The sequence below is a fragment of the Spermophilus citellus genome, assembly GCF_964194105.1.
Source record: "Spermophilus citellus genome assembly, chromosome: 10".
Classification (NCBI taxonomy): domain Eukaryota; kingdom Metazoa; phylum Chordata; class Mammalia; order Rodentia; family Sciuridae; genus Spermophilus; species Spermophilus citellus.
The window spans coordinates 119,660,605-119,682,165 of record NC_138197.1 but is presented as its reverse complement, the minus strand read 5'-3'; the positions used below and the strand labels follow the sequence as shown (position 1 = coordinate 119,682,165).

General features: G+C 46.3%; 1 protein-coding gene across 1 annotated transcript in view; it reads left to right on the top strand.

The window, feature by feature from the left end:
• Positions 1 to 21,561, top strand: part of NT5DC3 (5'-nucleotidase domain containing 3) — a 54,889-nt gene that overhangs the window by 5,880 nt on the left and 27,448 nt on the right. Inside the window, exon 2 of the mRNA XM_081309508.1 lies at positions 16,733 to 16,917. Within this exon, the coding sequence (XP_081165634.1) occupies positions 16,733 to 16,917 (185 nt within the window). The remainder of the gene's footprint in view (positions 1 to 16,732; positions 16,918 to 21,561) is intronic.

Sequence of the window (21,561 nt, the reverse complement as noted above, 5' to 3'; positions counted from 1 at the left end):
GGCTTTAGTATAGTGACTCTTCAAGAGGGAGAATATAGATCAGTTTAATCATGGAGCCATTTTTTGGAGGCACTAACTCTATTTTGAGGTTCTAAAGAATATACTTGGGAAGTTTTAATGCATCGACAAGAATGTATGGTAATAATGCTGAAAGTTTCAACCAGAAATATGCTTCTGTGCCACAGGATAATGGAGTCAGCACCCTTTGAGAATCTGGAGAAGCTGTGTGTGCTATCACTAGAATAGACACATTTGCACTATCACACATCACACTTCCATGCACACACTGTTTTGCCCATGATTTCAGGGGGACCTGGAGCATTTCTTTTTCCTGGTGTTCCACGTCTCCTGTGGGCCCTCCGTTAGGCTGGAAGGATGAAGGACAGAGGTGCTGGCATGCTTGTGCAGGAAGAACTCGGCTGGAGACAGTCTTCGAGATTAAAAATTGCACCTAATATCAAGAAGCCTGCTCAGGCAGAATATCAATCCATCTTTGACCTGCCTGGCTGCCGAGGGTCACGGTTTTCTGAAACTGTTGTGGAGATGGCAGGGGGATTACTAGTTGAGATATAGAATTCATTTTCTTTTCTACACTATCCAGGATTTATGCCCTAGTGAAAGAGGAATCCAAGGGAGGTAAAATGTAAAAAGGAGATTCAATGATATTTTTGTTGTCACCCTTTGAAGCAAAGAAGAATTTTTAAAAAATCGAATGGTTCTCCAACTTGGTGACACATTGGGATAAGCTTGTTTAAAAATGAAGATTCCAAGACCCTGACCCTGGCAATCTGCTTCATAGGGTTCAAGGCAGGGCCCAGGAATCTGTGTTTTTATAAGCTGGATTTAGAAACTAATCCTTTATTGAACTCTTAAAAATATCCTCTTCCCATTAAAAGTCCTCCTTAGAACTTTGCCTTCTAGCAGTATGGTAAGCTAGCTAGCCCCAGAACCTTTTTATATGCTGAAAAAAATCCAAAGGACTTTTTTTTAAGTGTCTAACTGAATTTTGAGATGGTGGAGAGAAATTCTAGGGATTAACAATGAAGAGGGGGCTGAAGTCAGAATGGTGAGCAGGTCAGCGAGCTACTGGCCTGGGGGTTGTGCTGGGCTTTCCCGGGTCTGCTGCTGGCAGGGAAGACTCGCCTTGGGCTCACTCACACATACTGTTTGAGATGCTCTTGTAAATTTGGTGGCTGTAGTAAAGTGTTTCCTTCCCTGCAGGGAGACAATAGGGACCTTTGTCTCTCTTGACTTTTTTCCTGTGTGTGATGTTTGTTGAAGTCTCCCATAGGTTGTCGGATACTGCTAACTCACTGGTTCCCTTTGATTGGCATTTTCCCATTCTATTAAAAAGCACAGTAGTTAAATATAGACCATGAAGCCAGAATGTCTGGGTTCAAATTCTGACTTTATAACTTACAACTATGTGACTTCTGGGCCTCAATTTTCTCCTTTGTAAAATGGGGATAATAATATTATCTGTTCTCTAGGATTGTTAGATTTAAATGCATTAATATTTGTAGAGTTCTTAAAATAGTGCCTGGCATATAGTGAACCCCAATGTAAGTGTCAACGGCTGTTATTACTGCTGCAAAGGAGTAGGAGACTACTGATAGCAGACTTGTGAACAGCCATAGTGGAAACTTCAAGACAGGAAATTACTTCTAAGTGTTGAGAGAAAAATGTCAAATTTAGAATTGTGTGCCCATCTAAATCATCATTTGAGAATGAGAGGAAATTTTTAGATAAAACCCAAAGTTTGCTACCAAAAGAAATCAATAAAGCAACTTCTGAAGGATGCACAGGTTGAACATCTCTAACCTGAAGATCCCAAATCTGAAATGCTCCAAAATCTGAAACTTGTTGAGCTTGAACATGAAGCTGCAAGTGGAAAATTCCATACCTGATTTCACGTAGTGGGTCACAGTCAAAACTCCTGCATACTACAAATAATGAATTAAATTATCTTCAACTGCAGTGTGTGAGGTGTACCTGAAACATAAGTGGATTTCATGTTTAGGCTTGTGTCCCATCCCCAAGACATTCATTATGATGTATGTGTTTACATTCTAAAATCTGAAAATGTCCTGGTCCCAAGTATTTCAGATAAGGACTTCTCAACCTATATATGTATTTTGGGGGCAGGGGGTAGAGGTTATCCCAAATCAGCATCTAAGATGCAAAAGAAAATGGAGAAGAAAGAAATTGGTAGATATGAAATAAATCTAAACAAATGTGGAGAACGAAGAAATTGTTAGATATGGAATAAATCTAAACAAATGTTGACAACACAGAGAAATCAGGCCAAAACAGGGCAGATAAAAGGAACAACAGAAGCAAGAAATAGCACAAAATATCCCAGGGAAATAATTGAAGAGCTCAGTAATCATGGTAAGCTTAGATGAAGATGGACTGACAGAGCAGATACAGGAAACCAAGTCCAGCTGGATGCTGCTTATAAGAAGTACATCCTAGAACAAAGAGGTAGAAAGGTTGGGATTAATAGAATGGGAAAATGCCAATCAAAGGGAACCAGTGAGTTAGCAGTATCCGACAACTATTGAAATGGTATTAGAAAAAGGAAATACTGTTAACTACAGGAAGCAGGAAGCTTTGCAAACTATAGGTCATGGGCTAGTTCTAGCCTGCTGTCTCTGTTTGCATATGCAGCTTTTTTTTTGGAACTATAGCTACTTCTCTCTCTCTCTCTCTCTCTCTCTCTCTTTCTCTCTCTGGCAGGGGTGACTGTCTTTGTGCAGACATCAGAGTTGAGTAGTGCAGCAGAGATTGTCTGACCCGCAGAGCCTAAAATGTTTACTAACTGGCCCCTTTTAGAAAACTTATGCTAATTTCTGAACTAGATCTGCATACACACACCCCAGCAACAAACGGCAGAACTACCCTGAGTCTCACAGAAATAATGTCAAGTTAAAAAAAAAAAAGCAAGTGGCAGACTTATACCCGTTATAAAAGGTTTAAAAACACACAAAAATACTGTAAATTCCTTGTTGGGATATGTATGTGCATTGTGAGGCTCTATAAAGTAAAGCAGGAGAGTGGGAGACAACGAAGTGAGGGTTGTTGGGAGGTTGAGACAGGAGACTGATTATTCTCTGTTGAGCTACTCAAAATTGAAGGCCAACTCAAGAAACGAGAAACATTCCCTAAAAAAACCCATCCATCGGCCACTGGCTCTCTTAACTATCTTAACTGTAGCATGCACTTAAAAAAATATAGTACAATATGATCATTTTTCTTTGCAGCATGTTTTTTTGGGTAGTGGGGGTGGGGTACTAGGAATTGAACTCAGGGATACCCCACCACAAAGCTACATCCCTAGCCATTTTTATTTTTTGTTCTGAAACAGGGTCTTGCTTAGGGCCTCACTGACTTGCAAAGGCTGGTTTTGAACTTGCAATCCTCCTGCCTCAGCCTCCCTAGTTGCTGGGATGACAGGCATGTGCCAGAGAAGCACTTTTGGATGATGCATGGCAGGCCCATGAGCCCTGGAGGAAAGAGAGCTTTCTCCAGTGCTTCCCGGAGGGGTTTGTTTTGTAGCTGGATGGTGGGGGCCGGGTGTTCTTATTACCTTTGTACCTTTCTTTCTGTCTTACAAATAGCATGATGTGCTCTCTAAGAGTGGTCCTTTCTTTAGGCAGAGGGCCTTGGCGATCCTTGGCCATAAGGAAAAGTAGCATCAAGGACTTAAGGGAGGGACGTACCGCATGCTAATCGTCACGTTTTGCTGGTAGGAAAGAAATGTCTGCGATAGGAGAGAACCTGGCACCTGGAGAGGGCCCTGGGTCATGGAGTCTAGTCCCCTGCTCAAAGAAGAAACTCCTTTGCCCACAGCCCTGGTTGGTGGCCATCTGGGACCTGCGAGTTTGTCACGTGATCACAAGGCTGCCAGCTTCATTCGTGTGGCTGAGTTGAGTGGTTCTGAATTCCCTTTTGTGTATGTTAACGGTGGCTTAAATGTGAAGATGGCAGCCACGCGTCATCAGTGACCCTTTGACTTCATGACTGTGGCACTTCAGCTTGGCATTCAGTCTAGATTGTCCCTGTCCCCTGGAAAGCCAGCCCTTTGGTCCTGACGGCAGGGAGTCAGTGGTCTGACTGGTTCAGAGTGGAGGGAGGCCATGGCCTCTGTCCCGGTGAGCATGAGCATCCCCCTCCTATTAGAACACCTGGGAGGTCAGTGCTGGGTGGGTTCCTGTCAAGGTTGTGGTCAGCTAAATCCTGACTCCGCTTCCTGAATTGAGAAGGTATCTTTGAGAGAAAGAAACACAGAGAAGAAAACATAAAAAGCTTTATGATTTCCCACATGTTAAAAAACATGCATTTGGCTGGGTGGGGAGCAGCAGGGCTTCCTGCAGTGTGTCAGGCGTTGGCCAGCGCCTGGAAGAAGCCGGCCATGCTCGGTGTGTTTACAGCCAGGTGTTGCAGAGGTCTGGTAGGGAAGGGGAGGGGGTAGCTGATGCATCAGGCTGGGTTTTATAGAAAAACTTTCTAGTTTAATGAGTTGATTCTTAACTTTGAGAAACATCTTTTTTAGTTTCCTAGGGTTTTTGTTTTTTCCCCTCCCCTTGATACTGGGGATTGAAGCCAGTGTGGTGCTTTTTATTTTTTATTTTGGGACAGTAGTCTTGCTAAGTTGCAAGGGCTTCTCTAAGTTTCTGAGGCTGGCCTTGAACTTGTGATCCTCCTGCCTCAGCCTCCTAAGCTGCTGGGGTTATAGGTGTGTGTCACCATGCCCAGTTTAACAAATATTTTTGACTACCATCTGTGTTCTGGTTACTTATTGAATAACAGCAAGTAGGCACACCTAAGGTGGCAGTTTTCAACCCTTTTGCCTTCAGTATTTTTTTATACACTAGTAAGTCTTAAAGATCCCAGAGGTTTTGTTCATATAGATTATATTGATGACTGTATTTAGAAATTAAAGCAGAAATTTAAACAGTATGTACATATTAATTTATTTAAAAGAATAATGTTAATTCTGTGACCTCTTAAACATAAATGGTTTACTTTTGATGAAACATGACTGCTTTCCAGGATAAAACAACTGTGGGTGAACGTCATGGTTTTGCACGTTGCTGTGGTGTTTGGATTAACAGAAGGGATCCGGGCTCTGGGTTGATTCTGCATTCAGTCTGTTTTATGAGGACCTCCCCGGGCCTGGGAAGCTCCGCGGTGTGCTGAGAGTGCAGCAGGCAGACGACGTCTGTGTTAGATTCTTATTGCTCTGGTAACAAGTTACCACAAATTGAGTGACTTAAATCAACAAAAATGTATTGGCCTTAAGTTCCGGGCGGGTCTCCCTGGCTGAAGTCAAGGTCCTGGCTGGGCGACCTTCCCTTCTGGGAGAAGGTTCCTTGCCCTTTTCAGCTTCAGAGGCTCCAGTGTTTCCCGCAGCCCCTCTCGTTGTGAAAGCCAGCCGGGGCTGGAGTCTTCCTCAGTCTCCTCTCCCCCCTGAGTCCTCTGCGTTTTCTTTTTTTTCAGTATCAGGGATCAGACTCAGGGGCACCCAGCCACAGAGCCACATCCCAGCCCTGTCTTGTATTAGATTTAGAGACAGGGTCTCCTGAGTTGCTCAGCGCCTCGCCCTTGCTGAGGCTGGCTTTGAACTCAGTTCTCCTGTCTCAGCCTCCCGAGCTGCTGGGATTACAGGTGCCTGGCGAGTCCTCTGCCTTTTCCGCAATTAAGGACCCTTGTGATGGCAGCTGGCCCACCTGGTAGTCAGGGCGCTGTCTTCGGGCTAAAGGCAGCAGACCCACAGCCTCAGTTCCTCTGCTGTCACAGTAAGGAAGTCCCAGGTGTCAGGGAGGAGGGTGGAGGACTTTGGGGAGCCGCTGCTCGGCCTGCAGGGTTAGAGAGCCCCTGGAAGAGAGGGCGGTTCCTGGGTCATGCCAATCACTGTTGACCCAGGAAAAGTACTTGTTGAGTGGGAGGAGCAGGGAGGGCCTGAGGAGAAGGGGCTGACGCTTGGGGGGGGGGTTGTGCTGCTGTCAAGGTCAGTCGCTGTGTGACTTGGGCCCTGTGACTATTCCTCTCAGCCTCATCTCCCTCATCTGCAGGTGGGGACAGCAGTATTTACTCATGGAACTCCAGTGGTGGTCATTGAAGCTACCACCAAGAAGTCCCCAGTGGTGGCATGTGGAGGCGCTGGCATTTGTCCCTTTTCTGCTTCCTGCGCCCTCCAGCGAGACATTCTCCAAAGGTTGCCACGCGCCTGCTCTTCAGATGGGACTCAGTTTTCTTTCTCTCTAAGAACATTTTCTGTTGAAGCTAAATAAAGGTTCCTTTCTTTTGAACAGTTGTTTTCTTATTAGTGATGTAAGATTAAGTTGTCATTAAGCCATTATTATATTTATTTTTATTATATATTTTTTTAATATTTATTTTTTAGGTGTAGATGGACACAACACAATGCCTTTTTTTTTTAAATGTGGTGCTGAGGATTGAACCCGGGTCCCGCCTGTGCTAGGTGAGCACTGCACCACCGAGCCACAATCCCAGCCCCCCATTATTATATTTAATCTTCAAGTGCAGTTGTATATGGTTTTATTTTTTAAAATTTTTTTTAGATGTCGATGGACCTGTATTTTACTCACTTATTTATATATTTATTTATATGCTGAGAATTGAGCCCAGTGCCTCACACATGCTAGGGAAGTGCTCTACCACTGAGTCGCCACCCCAGCCCAGTATGTGGTTTTATTTTTGGAACTTTAGCGTGATGGGTTTCAGGGGAGTAGTGAGAATTACAGGTGTTACTTGCAGGGTAATAAGGTGTAATTTTAACTTGTGGTGGGAGTAGTATAAATGTCATGTGCCTTATTAATTTTTCAGATGACTAATTCTGTTTGTCATGATTGCTTTTCTCTGGGGATGGTGCAAAATATGTACCCTCCTGGAAAAATGAAAAATTCTTTTTAAATTTATAGAAGCAATAAAAAACAACTACTGAATCACTTCCTCCTTCTGGGGCGTCGCTGGCCCTTTGTGGAATTCCTCTCTCCTGTCGGTGGGGTATTTTTTTGTTGGTCTCCTTTGTGCCTGTGATTTGCTCATCTCAGAGCCCATGCTTCATGATTTATTTGTAATCCCTGTGTGGAGCCCTGTGCAGTGTCTCCTGACAGTGTGTCTGATGGGTGCTTATTGAAAACACACTTGAGAGTTCAGTTAAGTGGGAAAACCAGGTTACAAAATACTACGTGCTGCATGATCCTATTTATATAAAATTCCAGAAGGTGCAAACAAATCTGATTAACATCAGTAGTAGCTTGGGGGTTGTCAGGGGCAGAAGGAAGGAGGGCTAAGATTTAAGGGGGGGTGAGAAGATGTCAGGGGGGCTCACGGTCTTATTGCCGTGCTGGCTTCTCGGGCATATACATAGATATCGTACCTCATCAGACGGGACGCTTTGTGTGCAGTTTCTTACACCTCATTTATATCCCTCACTCTAAAATATGAACAAATAAGGGAAAAATTCTTTAGTCTGGCTTGAGGCAGGTGCCCAGCCCAGTGCCTCCTGAGTAAGCTGTGGCTGGTGGGGCAGGTCCCAGGAGAACCTGGATTGGGTGTGTGTCGAGGTGGGAAGGGCCATTTCTAGAAAGGGTCGAGGTATGCTGGGCAGGTGGCCTTGTAAATGTTCACCTTTTTATGAAAAGGAAAAAAAAAAATCTTGGTACTTTGTTTAATCTTGGTGTTTATTATTGGATGACTATAGAAGCAGAAACAGTTTTTCTCTTATTATGGAGCATTTTAATTGGCACATAATTGTACATATTTCTGGGATACAGTGTGATATTTGGATTCACATATACAAAATGCAATGATCAAATTAAGTTAGTGCATATATCACTTCAAAAAATTTTTATTTCTTTGTGATGAGAACAGTCAAAATCCTTTCTATTTTGAAATATTCATTGTCAGAGCCAGCGGTTGGCACAAGCTGGGCAAGTGCTGTACCCCTGAGCTACATCCCCAGCCCGTTTAAATTTTATTTTGAGACAGGGTCTCACTCAGTTGTCTAGGCTGGCCTCAAACCTGCAATCCTCCTGCCCCAGCCTCTCAGGTTGCTGGAATTATAGATGTGTGCCACTGTGCCCAACTTTCCAGTCAATTATTGTTAACTGTAGTCACCCTACTGTGCAATGGAGCACTAGAATGCATGCCTCTTACCTGACTGTGATTCTGCACCGATTAACCCACCTTTCCTTATCCCTCCTCCCTAAAAATGTTTTATGACCTGATGGTTATTGGAACAACTGGAGATAATTTAAAAAGAAGTTTCTGCTAAAAATATTTTAATTTAAATCTCTACGTCAGCCGAAGCCTTCAATGCCCCACTGTCTATTCAACTCTGATTCTCTTACTGTAACTAATCATTAGCAGAAAGGATATTAAGTAGACACAGCTGTGACCAGTAGCCCTTGTTGGCATTAGGCAGAGCACACTGAAGCATACACAAATGCAAACGTGCATTGTGTTCCCTGACACAACAATAAGGATGAATTCACAGTTTTCAGACAAGCATTAATTGCGGAACCCACTGCTGCCTGTGCCTGAGCCTGGCCCAACCCATGGGAGCTGGAGCATGGTTAAATTGCTAAAGGAGATTTTTTTTTTTTTTTTGGTCATTTTCACTGGCAGTTACAGATTCGAAGTTTAGTTTTGAACTTTGGGTGTCGGACCTTGAGTTCGCTCTGAGTGGAGATGGTGCTGGAGAGAGCTTGCTGTTCAGCTCAGAAACAAGAAGTACCGGTTCTTGTTTTTATGTTTTCAGTCGTGTTTGTATCCTTTGAAAAGACATTTTGAAACCTTGCTGTTTTCAAGATGCATGTAATAAAAGACTTTGAACCCGTGTTAAGTAAATATGAAATAATAAAATATTTGGGAGATTTATGAGTAATTTGTGAAATTTGTGAATATCGTGAAATATAAACAGAAGTTGAAAGTCATTATGAGCCTCTGGAGTAACTCGGTGGCCCCTCGAGCGCTGGAGGACCTGTGGAAAGCTTGGTGTGGTGTGTGGGTCAGTGGGGACGTCCCTGGAGTTCTTTGGAGAGAGTTGTCTGTCTTCCTCTCCGCCCTCCTTCCGCCTTCTCGTCTGTAGTCTCTTCTCTAGGAAAACAGCTTGAAGCCTACTTTTACCCAAAGTAAAAATCACAGCTACGTACACAAGACGGTTATTCAGAAAGTTAGATCGTAACTTTAAAGAAGGAAAAATGTCACCTTCACATATCTGGGATCATAGTTTGATTTAAAAAGTGAAGCCCTGGGGTTTTCCTGGGATTTGGGCTTCAGTGTTTGATACCTTCTTAACACGTTGTGGTTCCTGAGCTCCAGCATCCGAGGTGAGCTTGTTGCGCCCCACTTTCTGCATTATTAGTAACACTGTATGAAAGTCTTCATCTGTACATCACTGACCACGTCTCTGGATAGTTCCCTAGCGTAGATTCTTGGAAGGAGGGTTATGGGGTCAGAAGGGGTGGATATTTTTTGAGACTCTAGGTGCCTAATGCCAAGCTGCTTTCCGGAAGGTGTGCCCTGCCCTGATTTATACCCTTCCCAGGCGGGAGCCAGGCGTCCAGCTCCTGCACGCTGCCACTCTGGGTCCTGTCATCAGGAGGAACCCCAAAGGACACACAGGAGGGAGCAGCAGGAGGGCGTCCTCGTTCTGTAGCCTCGTTCTGTGCTGGGAAAAGCATGCACAGGAGATAGTGGGGCCATTTGCGAGGCCACTTTTCAGAAATGGCTTCTGTTAACTGAAGCTGCTTAATTTGCTTTTTTTTTTTTTTTTTTTTTTTTTTTAACAGGGTTGAGTGTTGGGGCTGGGGTTGTGGCTCAGTGGTAAAGTGCTCACCTGGCACATGTGAGGCACTGGATTTGATCCTCAGCACCACATAAAAATAAATGAAATAAAGATGTGTCCATCTACAACTAAGAATATTTTTTAAAGTGGTTGAACATTTAATAGCCGTTTAATTTATTTTGTATGTATATTAACGATATTAGTCCTTTGTTGCTGTTTTTTTTTTTTTCAAATAGATCTTTTCCTCCAAATGGCTATTTTTGATGCTTTTGGATTCACAGGTTTAAAATTTTTACATGAGAGATCTGTCAGTACTTTCACAATTTATTCTGTTGCCTTTTTTAATATTAGAAAGTTATTTTCTATTCAGAGATAAATAGTTATCTATATTTTTTTCTTTTAGTACCAGGGATTGAGCCCAGGGGTGCTTAACCACTGAGCAACACCCCCATCCCTTCCCTGCTTTTTAAAAATATTTTTTAGGTGTAGAAAGACACACGATATCTTTATCTTTATGTGGTGCTAAGGATCGAACCCAGTGCCTCACACATGTGAGGCAAACACTTTACCACAGAGCTACAGCCCCAGCCCCCCCCCAATGCTCAGCCCTTTTTAATATTTTATTTAGAGACAGGGTCTTGCTGAGTTGCTTAGGGCCTTGCTGAGTTTCTGAGGCTGGTTTTGAACTCGCGATCCTCCTGCCAAAGCCTCCTGAGTCTCTGGGATTACAGGTGTGTGCCACTGTGCCCAGCTATTTTTTTCTGCCTTTTTGATGTTAATCTTTTTTAACTCTTTGGTTCACATGTGTTTGTTTTGTGGCATGTAGGAGGGAAAATCCCGTGTGGCAGTCTTTCCATGTAGCTGGCTAGTGTTTAGGTACAGAACGTGAGACTTTGGGGCAGGTTTGACTCCAGTTGGTACCAGTGACAGTATGTGTTGGAGGATACAGGACAGTAGATCACCCATCTTGTTGAAAATAGGGACATGAAGAATTTAGGGTTGCAGATATGGATTAAAGTATAAATGGGGAATGCCCTTTGATGTCACTTTATAAAGTTGAAATGTGTGGTCAGTTAGAATTTTGTGTGGCTAAGCATTCTTAAAATGAACTTAGGATTCCTTTGTCGGCTAGCAGTAGGAAACACAATTCAAATGGATTTAACTTGAGCAAAATAAATTAAAAAGAAGAGCTGGGTATGGTGGTGTGGGCCTATAACCACAGCAACTTGGGAGGCAGAGTCAGGAGGCTCACAAGTTTGAGGCCAGCTTCAGCAACTTGGCGAGACCCTGCCTTCAAATAAAAAAGCCTGGGGATGTAGCTCAGTGGTTAAGCACCCCTGATTCAATCCCTGGTTACTGTGCCTCCCCGCCCCGCAAAAAAATAAAAAAAGAAATTTTTATGGGCTCAGATTTTTGAAAAATTCAGAAGAAGTACTCACTCCATGCATGACTTGATCCTGGAGTTCAGATGATGTCACGGGGTGGTTTCCCTCTGTCTCTTGGCCTTTCTCTCTTTTCTGTTGGTGTCTTTTTCAGATTTTTGGTAGTGGCCACTCACAGCTCCAGATTTATGTCCTTTTAGGTCCAAATTTGGAAGAAGAGTATTTCATCCTTGAAATCCCTTGTAGATCCAGAAATTGACTTGATGGACTCTGTCACTTGGGCTGCCAGGAGAGTCTGAGGATGATTGCTGCGGGGGGTCCTCAGGCTAATCAGTGTTGGTAAGGGAATACTAGGCCTGGGCCGCCTGCTGTCCTCCTGGTGGCAGGAATGGAACCAAACTGAGACCATCTATTACAGGGGTTAGAGGCCTTCCCAAAGGAATTCAGGGTATTGGAGGAATGGAAGGCAGAGTCAGGTTAGGCTGGGTTATGCAGCAGTGACAAGCAACACCACATCTCAGTGGCTTACTACAGACAGCTGTAACCAGAGTTCACTTGTCACTCATGGTAAGACTTCAGAGGGTTCTGGCAACTCTTCCAGGGCAGCCAGCCTCTGTGGCTTAGCCTTCTAAGCTTCTTCATCTTGTAGTTTCCATATCACATGTGCTCATGTGCTGCTTAGGCAGTGACACTTGTTACTCATCACTTCAGCCATGATTCGTTGGCCAGAGCTAGGTGTGGGAAGGTGGGAAGGTGGGGAGAGGGAGGGAGATTAGCCATCCTCCCCACGTGCTTGGAAAGAGGAGCCTGTGGGACAGAGTGAGCCTGAGACGGATGGAGCAGCCCCACTGGGTGAGCACAAGCAACCAGGGCCCACAGCACTGCTTATCACAGGCAGCCTAAGTTTGTCACCCCATCCTTTAAACCTTCCTTTGACACTTCCTGGGACAATACTGTGAGGAAGTAATGCATCTGGTCAGCTTGGGAGCTTTCCAGGCTGTACCCCAAGGACAAATGAGAGCCGCCCTTCTGAAGACATTAGGAATCTCCCTTGTCACGACTCTGGCCATGAGTTTCTGTTGGCACTGTCCCCAAACACTGTTCTGTGACAGATGGTGCTGGGCTTAAGGGAGAGTCATTTAGTATTCCTGAACGTTAAGGAGGTTACTGGCAAAAGCTGTATTTCCCAAGCTCAGGTCTCTGCACAGTTTGATTTTCTTTGAATTGGGGGAAGATGTCTGACTTTTGTGCCTGAGTTCTGAATTCATCCATTTCCCCTTCCTATCAGTAGAATTCAGGCAAAGAATGGTATTCTGAGGCTTCCTTTAAAACGCAAAACAGGGACCTGGGGCTGTAGCCCAGTGGTAGAGCACTTGCCTCGCAGGTGTGAGATCCTGGGTTCGATCCTCAGCACCACATACAAATAAATAAATAAATATTGTGTCCATCTATAACTAAAAAAATTTTAAGAAAAAGCAAAATAGAAAAATGGTATAGCTGCTATTAAAAAAACAATATGGCAGCTCTTCAGAAACATTAAAAATAGAATTACCACATGATCCAGCAGTTCCACCTCCAGGTGTATATCCAAAAGGACAGAAAACGGGCCGTGAGTGGGCACTTGCACACACATGTTCATGGTAGTGTTGTTCACATGGTCACAAGGTAACAGCGACCCTGTGTCCATCGGTGGATGAATGGATGAGCAAAACATGGCGGGCACTGTAGCGGAGTGTTATTCGGCTTCAGGAGGAACTGCCCGCACCCCTTCACTGAACCTGGACGGTGTCACGCAGAGGGACGGACAGATGCAGTGTGGCTCCGGGTCTGCCAGGTGCTGGTGAGGCCAGGTTCACAGACAGGAGAAGGGTGGCAGTGGGGAGAGCCAGGGAGAGTCGCTCTTTGGTGGGTACGAAGGTTCAGTTTTGCAAGATGAGGAGAGTTCTGGAGGTGGCTGGTGGTGACAGTGGCACAACACGCTGAATGGACCTAATGTCACTGAAGGTAACTTAAGGTTGCCAGAGTAAGAATGTGTATTTTGCCACAATATTAAAAATACCCCAAACTAATCAAGACCGAAAACATGAGAGTTTTGCCTGTAGGCATGGCCTCCCGGTCGGCGTGGCTCTTGGAACCGAGTTCTGGTTGGACCTTGCTGCTTCTCTGTACCAATGACATAACCTTGTTGTCACCATCCATCACACACAAAAGGAATTTGCTTTCTAAATTTGAATGCACCCTGGATTCTTCTTCGGGCAGGTGCGGGGCTGGCCAGTCCGGGCCTTTGCTCCTCGCTTTGAGGTTTAGAGCCCGCTTCTCTTCTCGGCAGTGGTGGCGTTCTTTCCTTGGCCTCGTCACTAATCACGTTCGCTCCCAGCTCTGGGTTGGTGGTGGTGGCCGGTGTGCTGAGCTCCAGCATCTGCTGGTGCTCTTCGTGCCTGTCTTAGGGATGACACAGTAAGCCCAGTCCTAGGGTGTGGTGTCCACCTGAGGGACACTGCCTCAGCCTTCCTTGCCAGCGGGGAGTCCCCTGCAGCCTCCAGGGACATGCCGGCCATGGGGACTTTCCAGGGCGGTGGCCTTTCCTTGAGACCTCTGCATAGTCTTCTCAGGGGGTAGGAACGCAGATCCGCTTTCTTGCCAACACCGTTTCTAAATATAAACGTTAATTAAGACAGGCTGTTAGAACTTCCCTTGCAAAGGTTGTTCGTGACAGAGGAGCTTTTGGTCACTCGGTAAGTGATCCTGCGTCACTGCATCATATATCACATGGATGCTGCTGTGTGGTCACATTCAGAAAATAGCACGGTCTGCGGCGCCTGGGGGTTACGTAAGGCAGGAGATCGTCAGCGTTGGTGTGGAGGAGCTGGGGCTGCCTGGTGCTCCCCGTCCTGAGGCTGGTCCTTGGGCACTGCCTGCCTCCAGGTCTGCCACACTATCAGTCTCTTTGCTTCCTCAGGTCTGTGTTCTTTGCAAATGAAGACAAAAAACAAAAGCCAAGGTTATTGTCTCATGGCTCTGGACAAAAAAAACTGATGGAGAAATGGCATCGTCCGTGAATATGGACTGGGTTTTCAGTCGACCCAGTCACTGTAGATTGTCAGCACGTGTGAAATTAAGTTGTGCATTTATACATTTACCCTCTGTGGTCCAGAAATTCTGTGGGGGCACATGAAAGCCTGGCTTCAAGTAGGTGTCATGGGGTCAGGAATAGGCTTCTGGGGACAAACCCCCTGAAGTTTTTGCAGAGCCTGCATTTTTGTAGGGAGAGGATTCCATAGCTCCTGTTAAGGTTTTCAAAGGTATCCTTGTCCCTAAGCTTTTAAGGATCCTTGTGAAATACTCAGGATATCTCACTACGGTGGGACCGTGTGCCCCATGATTGGGACCTTGGGGTCTGATTGAGGCTGTCACTGGGAAAGAGCAGTGCATACAGAGTATCCCAGGTGGCTCTTTAGAGCAGATGTAGAAACTGTGGCCATTCAGAGGAAGACATGAGCAGAAAGGAAAGGGGAAGCTCAGAACTGATGGGCTGTCGTGGGGTGACCTACAACTGTAATCCCAGTGACTTGGGAGGCTGAGGTAGGAGCATTGCAAGTTCAAGGCCAGCTTCAGCCTCTCAGCAAGACCCTGTCTAAAAATAAAAAATAAAAAGGGCTGGGGATTTGGCTCAGTGGTAAGGTGCCCCTGGGTTCAATCCCCAGTACTGAAAACAAACAAAACCCCGAGAGGTGATGGGGCAGGCTCCATTTTATTTTAGAATTAATGCACCCTTCACAGGGCTGCTGGGTTCCCTGGCACCTTGGGAGGGAGCCAAGAACGTAGATTCTGGAGCCAGACTTGCCAGGTTCAGATTCCAGGTCTGCCGCTTGGTGGTGCATGGTAGGTACCTTTTCAATACCAGCCATTTGTCGGGCACAGGGGAACATGCCTGTGGTCCCAGCTACTGAGGCAGGAGGATCAAATGAGTTGAGGAGTTCGGGCCAGCCCAGGCAACATACTGAGACCCCATTTCAAAATGACATCAGCTGTTCTGCTGGAGCCCGGTGTTTGTCCTTAGGAAGGCAGGGAGTAGGGAGGTACTGCTCTATTTTTATGTGTGTGTGAGAGCTGTTTGGTCCTTGCCGCCAAAAAGGCTCTTGCCTTTAACATTTGTTTACTTAAGAGCCATTTCAAGCAGATTTTCACATAATAAAAGGTGAAAGAATACTGTCACATATCCTTTAGCAAAATGGGACTTTGTTTTTGTTACAAAGTAAACACATGAAATTCGTCCTCTTCATTGAGTACCTACCTGTTCAATGATTTCCTGCATAAGAATATCACATTTCCTTTTTTTTTTTTTTGCTAATATATCCTTCAGTCTTTGATCCTAACTACACAGAGGATGTGCTCCTGGGAACCTCATGGTCTGAGATTTCACGTACGTGGTCAATTTTGTCATCACCCTTGAACTTGAAAACCGCTCTCTGCCTCCCTGAAGTCACATGTGACTTTTATCATAACTATGAAATGGCTCCTGGCTCAGCCCACTTGCTGCTGCTTTAAAATTTCATTTCATTTCGTTTTTTGCTGTTTTTTGTTGGGAACAATTACAAATCCTCCATGGAACCTATGAACATGACTGCAAAGACTTCTTTTATACCCTCTTGAAAACGAAGCCGTGAGCGCTGAAGTATGATGTCATGGTGCTGGCTTACCTCACTGTTGCATGTCTTAAGGGTCATCTGTCATTTTCCCGTTTCTTTTGTGTGTGTGTGTGAGTGGGGGCACTAGGATCGAACCCAGGCCCAAGCATGTCCACTCAAACATTGAGCTACACCCCATGCTGGTGTCTCAGATTTTTAAAAGGATCCATTGAACTCAGGGAAATAACAAGGTAGAATGAATTCTTGGAAGATCTCCAAGAAGAAATTAAAGTCACAATCTAGCAATTCCCACAAATAGGTAGAATTGCTACAGAAAGAAACTAATTGGACGGGTGGGCCCTGCTGTTAGCTGGGGCAGTCATGCTTCCAGTAAACCAGGGGAAGGAGGTGATCTGAAAGGCAGGCACAGGTGGACACAGTGCTCTTTGCTAGGTTATGATTACTAAATAGGAAAGAAGATAAGTGTGTGACAGAGTCATAGGGTAGTTACGGCCCAGCAGTGTGCCAAGGTCTCATAGTAGTTCAGAGTTTATGAGAATAGAGTCATGGTGAACATTAAGTTTAGAGAGTATAATACCATTGTATAGCGTGAGATCAGCTATGTGAAAATATATCAAAATATCAGTAGCAACTGCATAAAATATCCCCCCCACCGTGGTGAGATATGTAAATTTTAAATGTCATTATCTCTACTTATATCTTCTGCGGTCTATAACTAGCCTGTGAGTTTTTAGACACAGCAAATGTTTTTTGTGATGTTGAAGTCAGTGTTTTTTTTTTTTTTCAAAAATGCTTTCATTGTGATGTAATGGTGACCCTGTGTTAATTCACCTGTTTTGCTGGGTTTTGATACATTCCTAAGAAGTGTTCTTTCCTCATAGAACTGGTTCCTTCGATTATGAGCAACTTGCTGAATCCAGATGCCATTTTCTCCAATAATGAAATGAGCCTGTCGGACATCGAGATCTACGGCTTCGATTACGATTACACCCTGGTGTTCTACTCCAAGCATCTCCACACGCTGATATTTAATGCCGCTCGGGACCTTCTCATCAACGAACACCGGGTGAGGTCACAGGGACTTTTCAGTCTCCTTTCTCTTTTTTCCCTTAGATATTTGAAGAGCAAATAGCCTTGAGTGGATATGCCCCAGGTCTAGTGCTTAGAAGTAGTTTAGTAAATTTTTCTGAATAAATGTGTAGCTGTCCTTTCGTCCCAGACTTCCAAGTGACCTTATCTAGAAGATGTATTAAAAAAAAAAATTCTGATGTCTCTTTGGAAAGGAGCGAGTGTCAGTTGGGTCACAGCTGTGGCTGTTTGCACCTTGCTGTCACAAGGCATGGCTTTTGCCAGTGCTTGGGAGGAGGCAGCCTGTTAAGTTCTGGCTGACTCCTCAACAGTGGGCGAGGTTCACCTCCATGCTGGTTTGAATTGCTTTCTTAGGTGAAGAATGCCGTTTGATGCGCAGTATTTTGAGAGCTTTTAATGAGAAGAAAACACTGGGCACCTAACGTTCTTCTTTCTGGTCTGGTGTGGGGATGCTTCCACAGTGGGGAAGAGAAGCCTTGCAGAGCTGGTCAAGGCCAGTCCTCTTTGAGAAGCCCCCATGTCCTCCTGAGAAGTGTGGCCAGAATCTTCTTGGACTGGAGTGTGTAGCTCTGGGGTTTCCCTCTAATTCTGGCAAGTTCTCCCACAGGTTGAACAAGTCTGCCTTTGTCGGGCTTTCACCATCCATCTCTCCGTTCCCCTCCCTCTCTCCTTCCCTCCCTCCCTTCTTTCTGACATTCCATAAATCTTTGTTCTGCCTCCTCTGAGCCCTGCCCTGCCTTAGACACCCAGAGGGTAATGATGAGTAGGACCCAGCTGGCCCGTGAGGAGTCCGTCACACACATGAACCTGGTGGAGGCCTGTGGACACCTACATGGAGCTGAGGCCGTGGGGAGGGTGGATGCTTCCTCTGCCTCAGGGAGTGGAGAAACCAGAGGCGGGTGCTGTGGCCCTGTTTGTAGGCAGAGGTGGGCTGGGCTGGGAGGAGTGGGTGGGCCTGGGTAGCCTACGAACCCGGATCACGAGAATGGATGTTTACATGGACCAAGCACAGGGGACGTGCAGTGGCCTGGGTGTGACGAAGACCAGCCATTAACCTGCCAAGACTTCTCTCTCCCCAGGTGACTGTGGTGTTCTTTCAGCCGTGCTCATTGGCCCTCTTCCCTTTCACTGTCCTGATGCCTGCTTTGTGCGCGCTCTGGTGTGTCCCGCTCACAGGCGGAGCCCTGGTCTGCGGGTGTGGCTGGGGGAGGCCGTTTGAAGCTCCCTGCTCCCTGCTCCCTGCTCCCGATGCCTGGCTCCTGCTAGTGTAGCCCAGGTCCCGTTTGTTTTGGATCCTGACCATTCGGCCTGTATATTTGGGTATCAGCGGATTTAAGCCTAATCCAAAGTGCAGAAATGGCATTTGGCAAAAGTAACCTTTCCTTTTCGCATCAAGCCAGCTGCAGCTTTCTTTAGTTCTGGCCACTTTGACAACTGGGTTTCTCCATTTGTTCAAGAGCTTCTCGTCCATCTGAACTGTGGTCCTCTCCCAGGAGCCTGAGGACAGAAGCAGAATAACTAGGTGGTTTGGCCCTGTGTTTTGATTGTGCCTTCCACCATCTGTCCCTGCCCCCGGGTGGTGGAGCTGAAGGGCACTGCATGGGTGCTGGCATTTGGTTGGCCTTGATGCCGTTTGTGAAATGCAGGGCGTTTCTGTTCATTGATTGTCCGCTGAGGGCTGGCAGTGTCCAGGTTCCTGAGAGTGACCACTGGCTGCATATCCTGCTGTCATCTCTCACTTCCTTCATAATCCTGATCCACTCACCCAATTTCTTTGGACTTAGTTTCCTCCTCTGTAAAATTCCCCACAGTGCGACTGTGAAAATTAAATGAGTTAATGTATGTAAAGTGCCTGGCACAGAAAAGTCCAGGAAGTGCCCGCTGTTACTGACAATATTATTTTGACACTGCCTGGCACAAACAGGTTGTCTCTGTATACATTAGAGAAAATTCTGACTCAGATTTGAGCTACTGTCTCAAAACCACAGGTCAGTGAGAGGCAGAACCAGAATTCAAACTCGGATCCGTCCGTTTCCGGGCGACTTATGTGCTCTCTACTGTGTGCTGCCCCTTAAGGGGTTAATGACACCTGTGTACCCTGTGGGTTTTTGTTCAGATGAAACTAAAATATTCATGATAATAAAAAATTTATGAACACAAAACATTTATGCAGTTTGGGGGGAAGAGAGATGAAATAGATGGATAATATAAAAGGTGGAGTTGTGATTGAAAAGCCTCTAGATTAAAGATCATTGAATTTTCATTCTCATGATGTCTGTTGCTTTGACAAAAAGAATGATATAGTACTAATTATATCAGGCATATTAATAGAGCCAATTATGCTTATGCAGATTTGGTCTTGCTCTGATTAAGCAAAATAATTCTTCTAAGACACAGTGAGCTGGTGCCATTCTGCTGCCAGCGCTGAGGCACGGCACGGCGTGTGCTTGCCGAGGTGGAGACATCTGCTTTTGAGACACACGGTAACAGAACAGTAGATTTGCAATTTAGTATCTTTCCAAAAAGCAAATGTAAAAAAGTTCCAGCTTCGTTGTAATTATCCTGTTTTCTTTTTTGGGGGGGAACAAGAACAGACTTTTATAAAAAATGGAAATCAAAAAATTGGGTCATCGCTGTGCCTGCATTTTCATTTCCTAGGTCCACCAAGGAACCGGGGGTGCGAGAAGGGCTCTCGATTTTGTCTTTCCAGTGCACACCTTGTGAGCATCGTCTTCTCACTAGTGGGCACCCGTGGTCACCTGCTTGTTCAGATGCAGAGTCTAATGTCCCCTCTGGCTCCTTGTGCTCTGTGTTCCATGTCAGATCTCTCTTTAAAATGAGCCTCTCTCTTTAAAATAAACTTTTAGCTTCAGGACAGTATTTGGTTTATGGAAAAGTTGCAAAGATAAAACCGAGTTCCTGTGTACGTACCCCGTGTGTGCCCAGGTTCCCTGATGGCAACGTTTTATGTCGCTGTGGTACGTCGTCCCAGCTGGAGAGTCCATGTTGATGAGCTGAAGTTCCTGCTTTATTCACACTTCCTTAGTCTTTACGCAGCGTCCTTTTCCTGCCCTGGACCCTGGGAGGACCCTGCGTTGCGGTTGGCTGTCTCCTTAGGCCCTTCTGGGCTCTGCAGTTCCTCTGACCCCCCTTGTGTGGCCTCTCGGGTTTGTCCCAGGTTTTCCTCATGATTAAACTGGGCTGTGGGGGAGGAGGAAGACTGCGGGGCGGAGTGGGGTACCACGTTCATCACATGCTGTTGACTTGGGGGGTTGACCTCAGTCCCGCTGAGGAGCTTCTGTCATGTTACAGTTGCTCCCACTTTGTCCCTTTCCACACCGGGCTGTCGGGGAGGAAGTCACTGCACAGCTGCGGCTCCTCTTACTCCTCGAGTGTGTCCCCGCGCCTCTCCTCCCCTCCTGTGCGGCTGCCGCTCGGGCGCAGTGGCCTCCTGCCTGGCTTCTCGGCTTCTCTGTCACCTGTGTCCCACCGCCAGAGTGAGCCTTCAGACCTGGTCACGCCACCCCTGCACTTGGTCCCCTCCAGCCTTCCCATCACCCTGGGCATGAAGTAGGCACCTTACAGTGCCCACCTCTCGCTCTGCTCCACGACACCAGCCTTGTGCTGCCACCTGGAATGCCCGTCCTGCCCCCTGACAGCCTGAGGCTGGCTCCTCATTCCCAGTGGGTCTGTGACCCTCATACTGCACGTTCTTTATAGTAGGAATCTCTGTGAGGCATTGTGTGTGTGTGAGTGTGTGTGTGTGTGCTCTATGACCTGCCTCCCCACAGCAGGGTGGACTTTCTTAGGGACAGACACTGTCATTTTGTTGGCTGTGGCGTTCCCAGGCTCTGGCACAGTTCTGGATTCCTGGGCTTGATGTTACTGTTTACCGGTGTTCCCAGGAGAGCTGTGTGTGTGTGTGTGTGTGCGCGCACACACACACACCCACATATTGGAAAGGGGCTGATTGTGAGAGTGTTTTTGAAGTGACCGGTTGTATGAGGAAATGACAACACAGGAGCAGGAGCAGAGCCTAGAAATCACCCTCTTCGTTTTGCAGACGTGGGGAGGAGAGGACTCGCCTTAAGGGCTGCTGGAGGGCAGCGGAGGCAGGAGAGTGGTCTTCCCCGCCTGCCTTTCGCAGCCTGCGGAGGTAGCTCCATTTTCCTGAGCACTTGCTCTGTGCCAGGCTCTGCCCTGACTCCCCACAGGCATTTCTGGACGTGAACTTCTGCACTTCCACAGCTCATGCTGTCTTGACTCTGTAGGTGAGAAAACCAGGAGAGGACTCTGCCCAAGGTCACCTGCTAGCACATGGTGGCCCAGGATTTGGTGCCTCCTCTCAGCCCGTGTTCCCTTGAAGACCTTGTCCTGTCGGGGCTTCGTCTCTCAGTTCTTGAGGTTGCTGACAGTTATTGTCTTTGGACTGTTTGAAAACTGTCTATTAGGAGGGGCTCCCCAAGAATCACCCAGTGAGCGGAGAGGCTGGGGCAACAGGAGCCTGTGAGGGGCCGTGCCCAGTCGGGGCGCCCAGAGAAGCCTTGTTTAAAGACAGTGCCACCAGACACGTCAGCAGGGGCGGTGTCCTGGCTCAGTTCAGATCCTTCTCTTTGCGGCC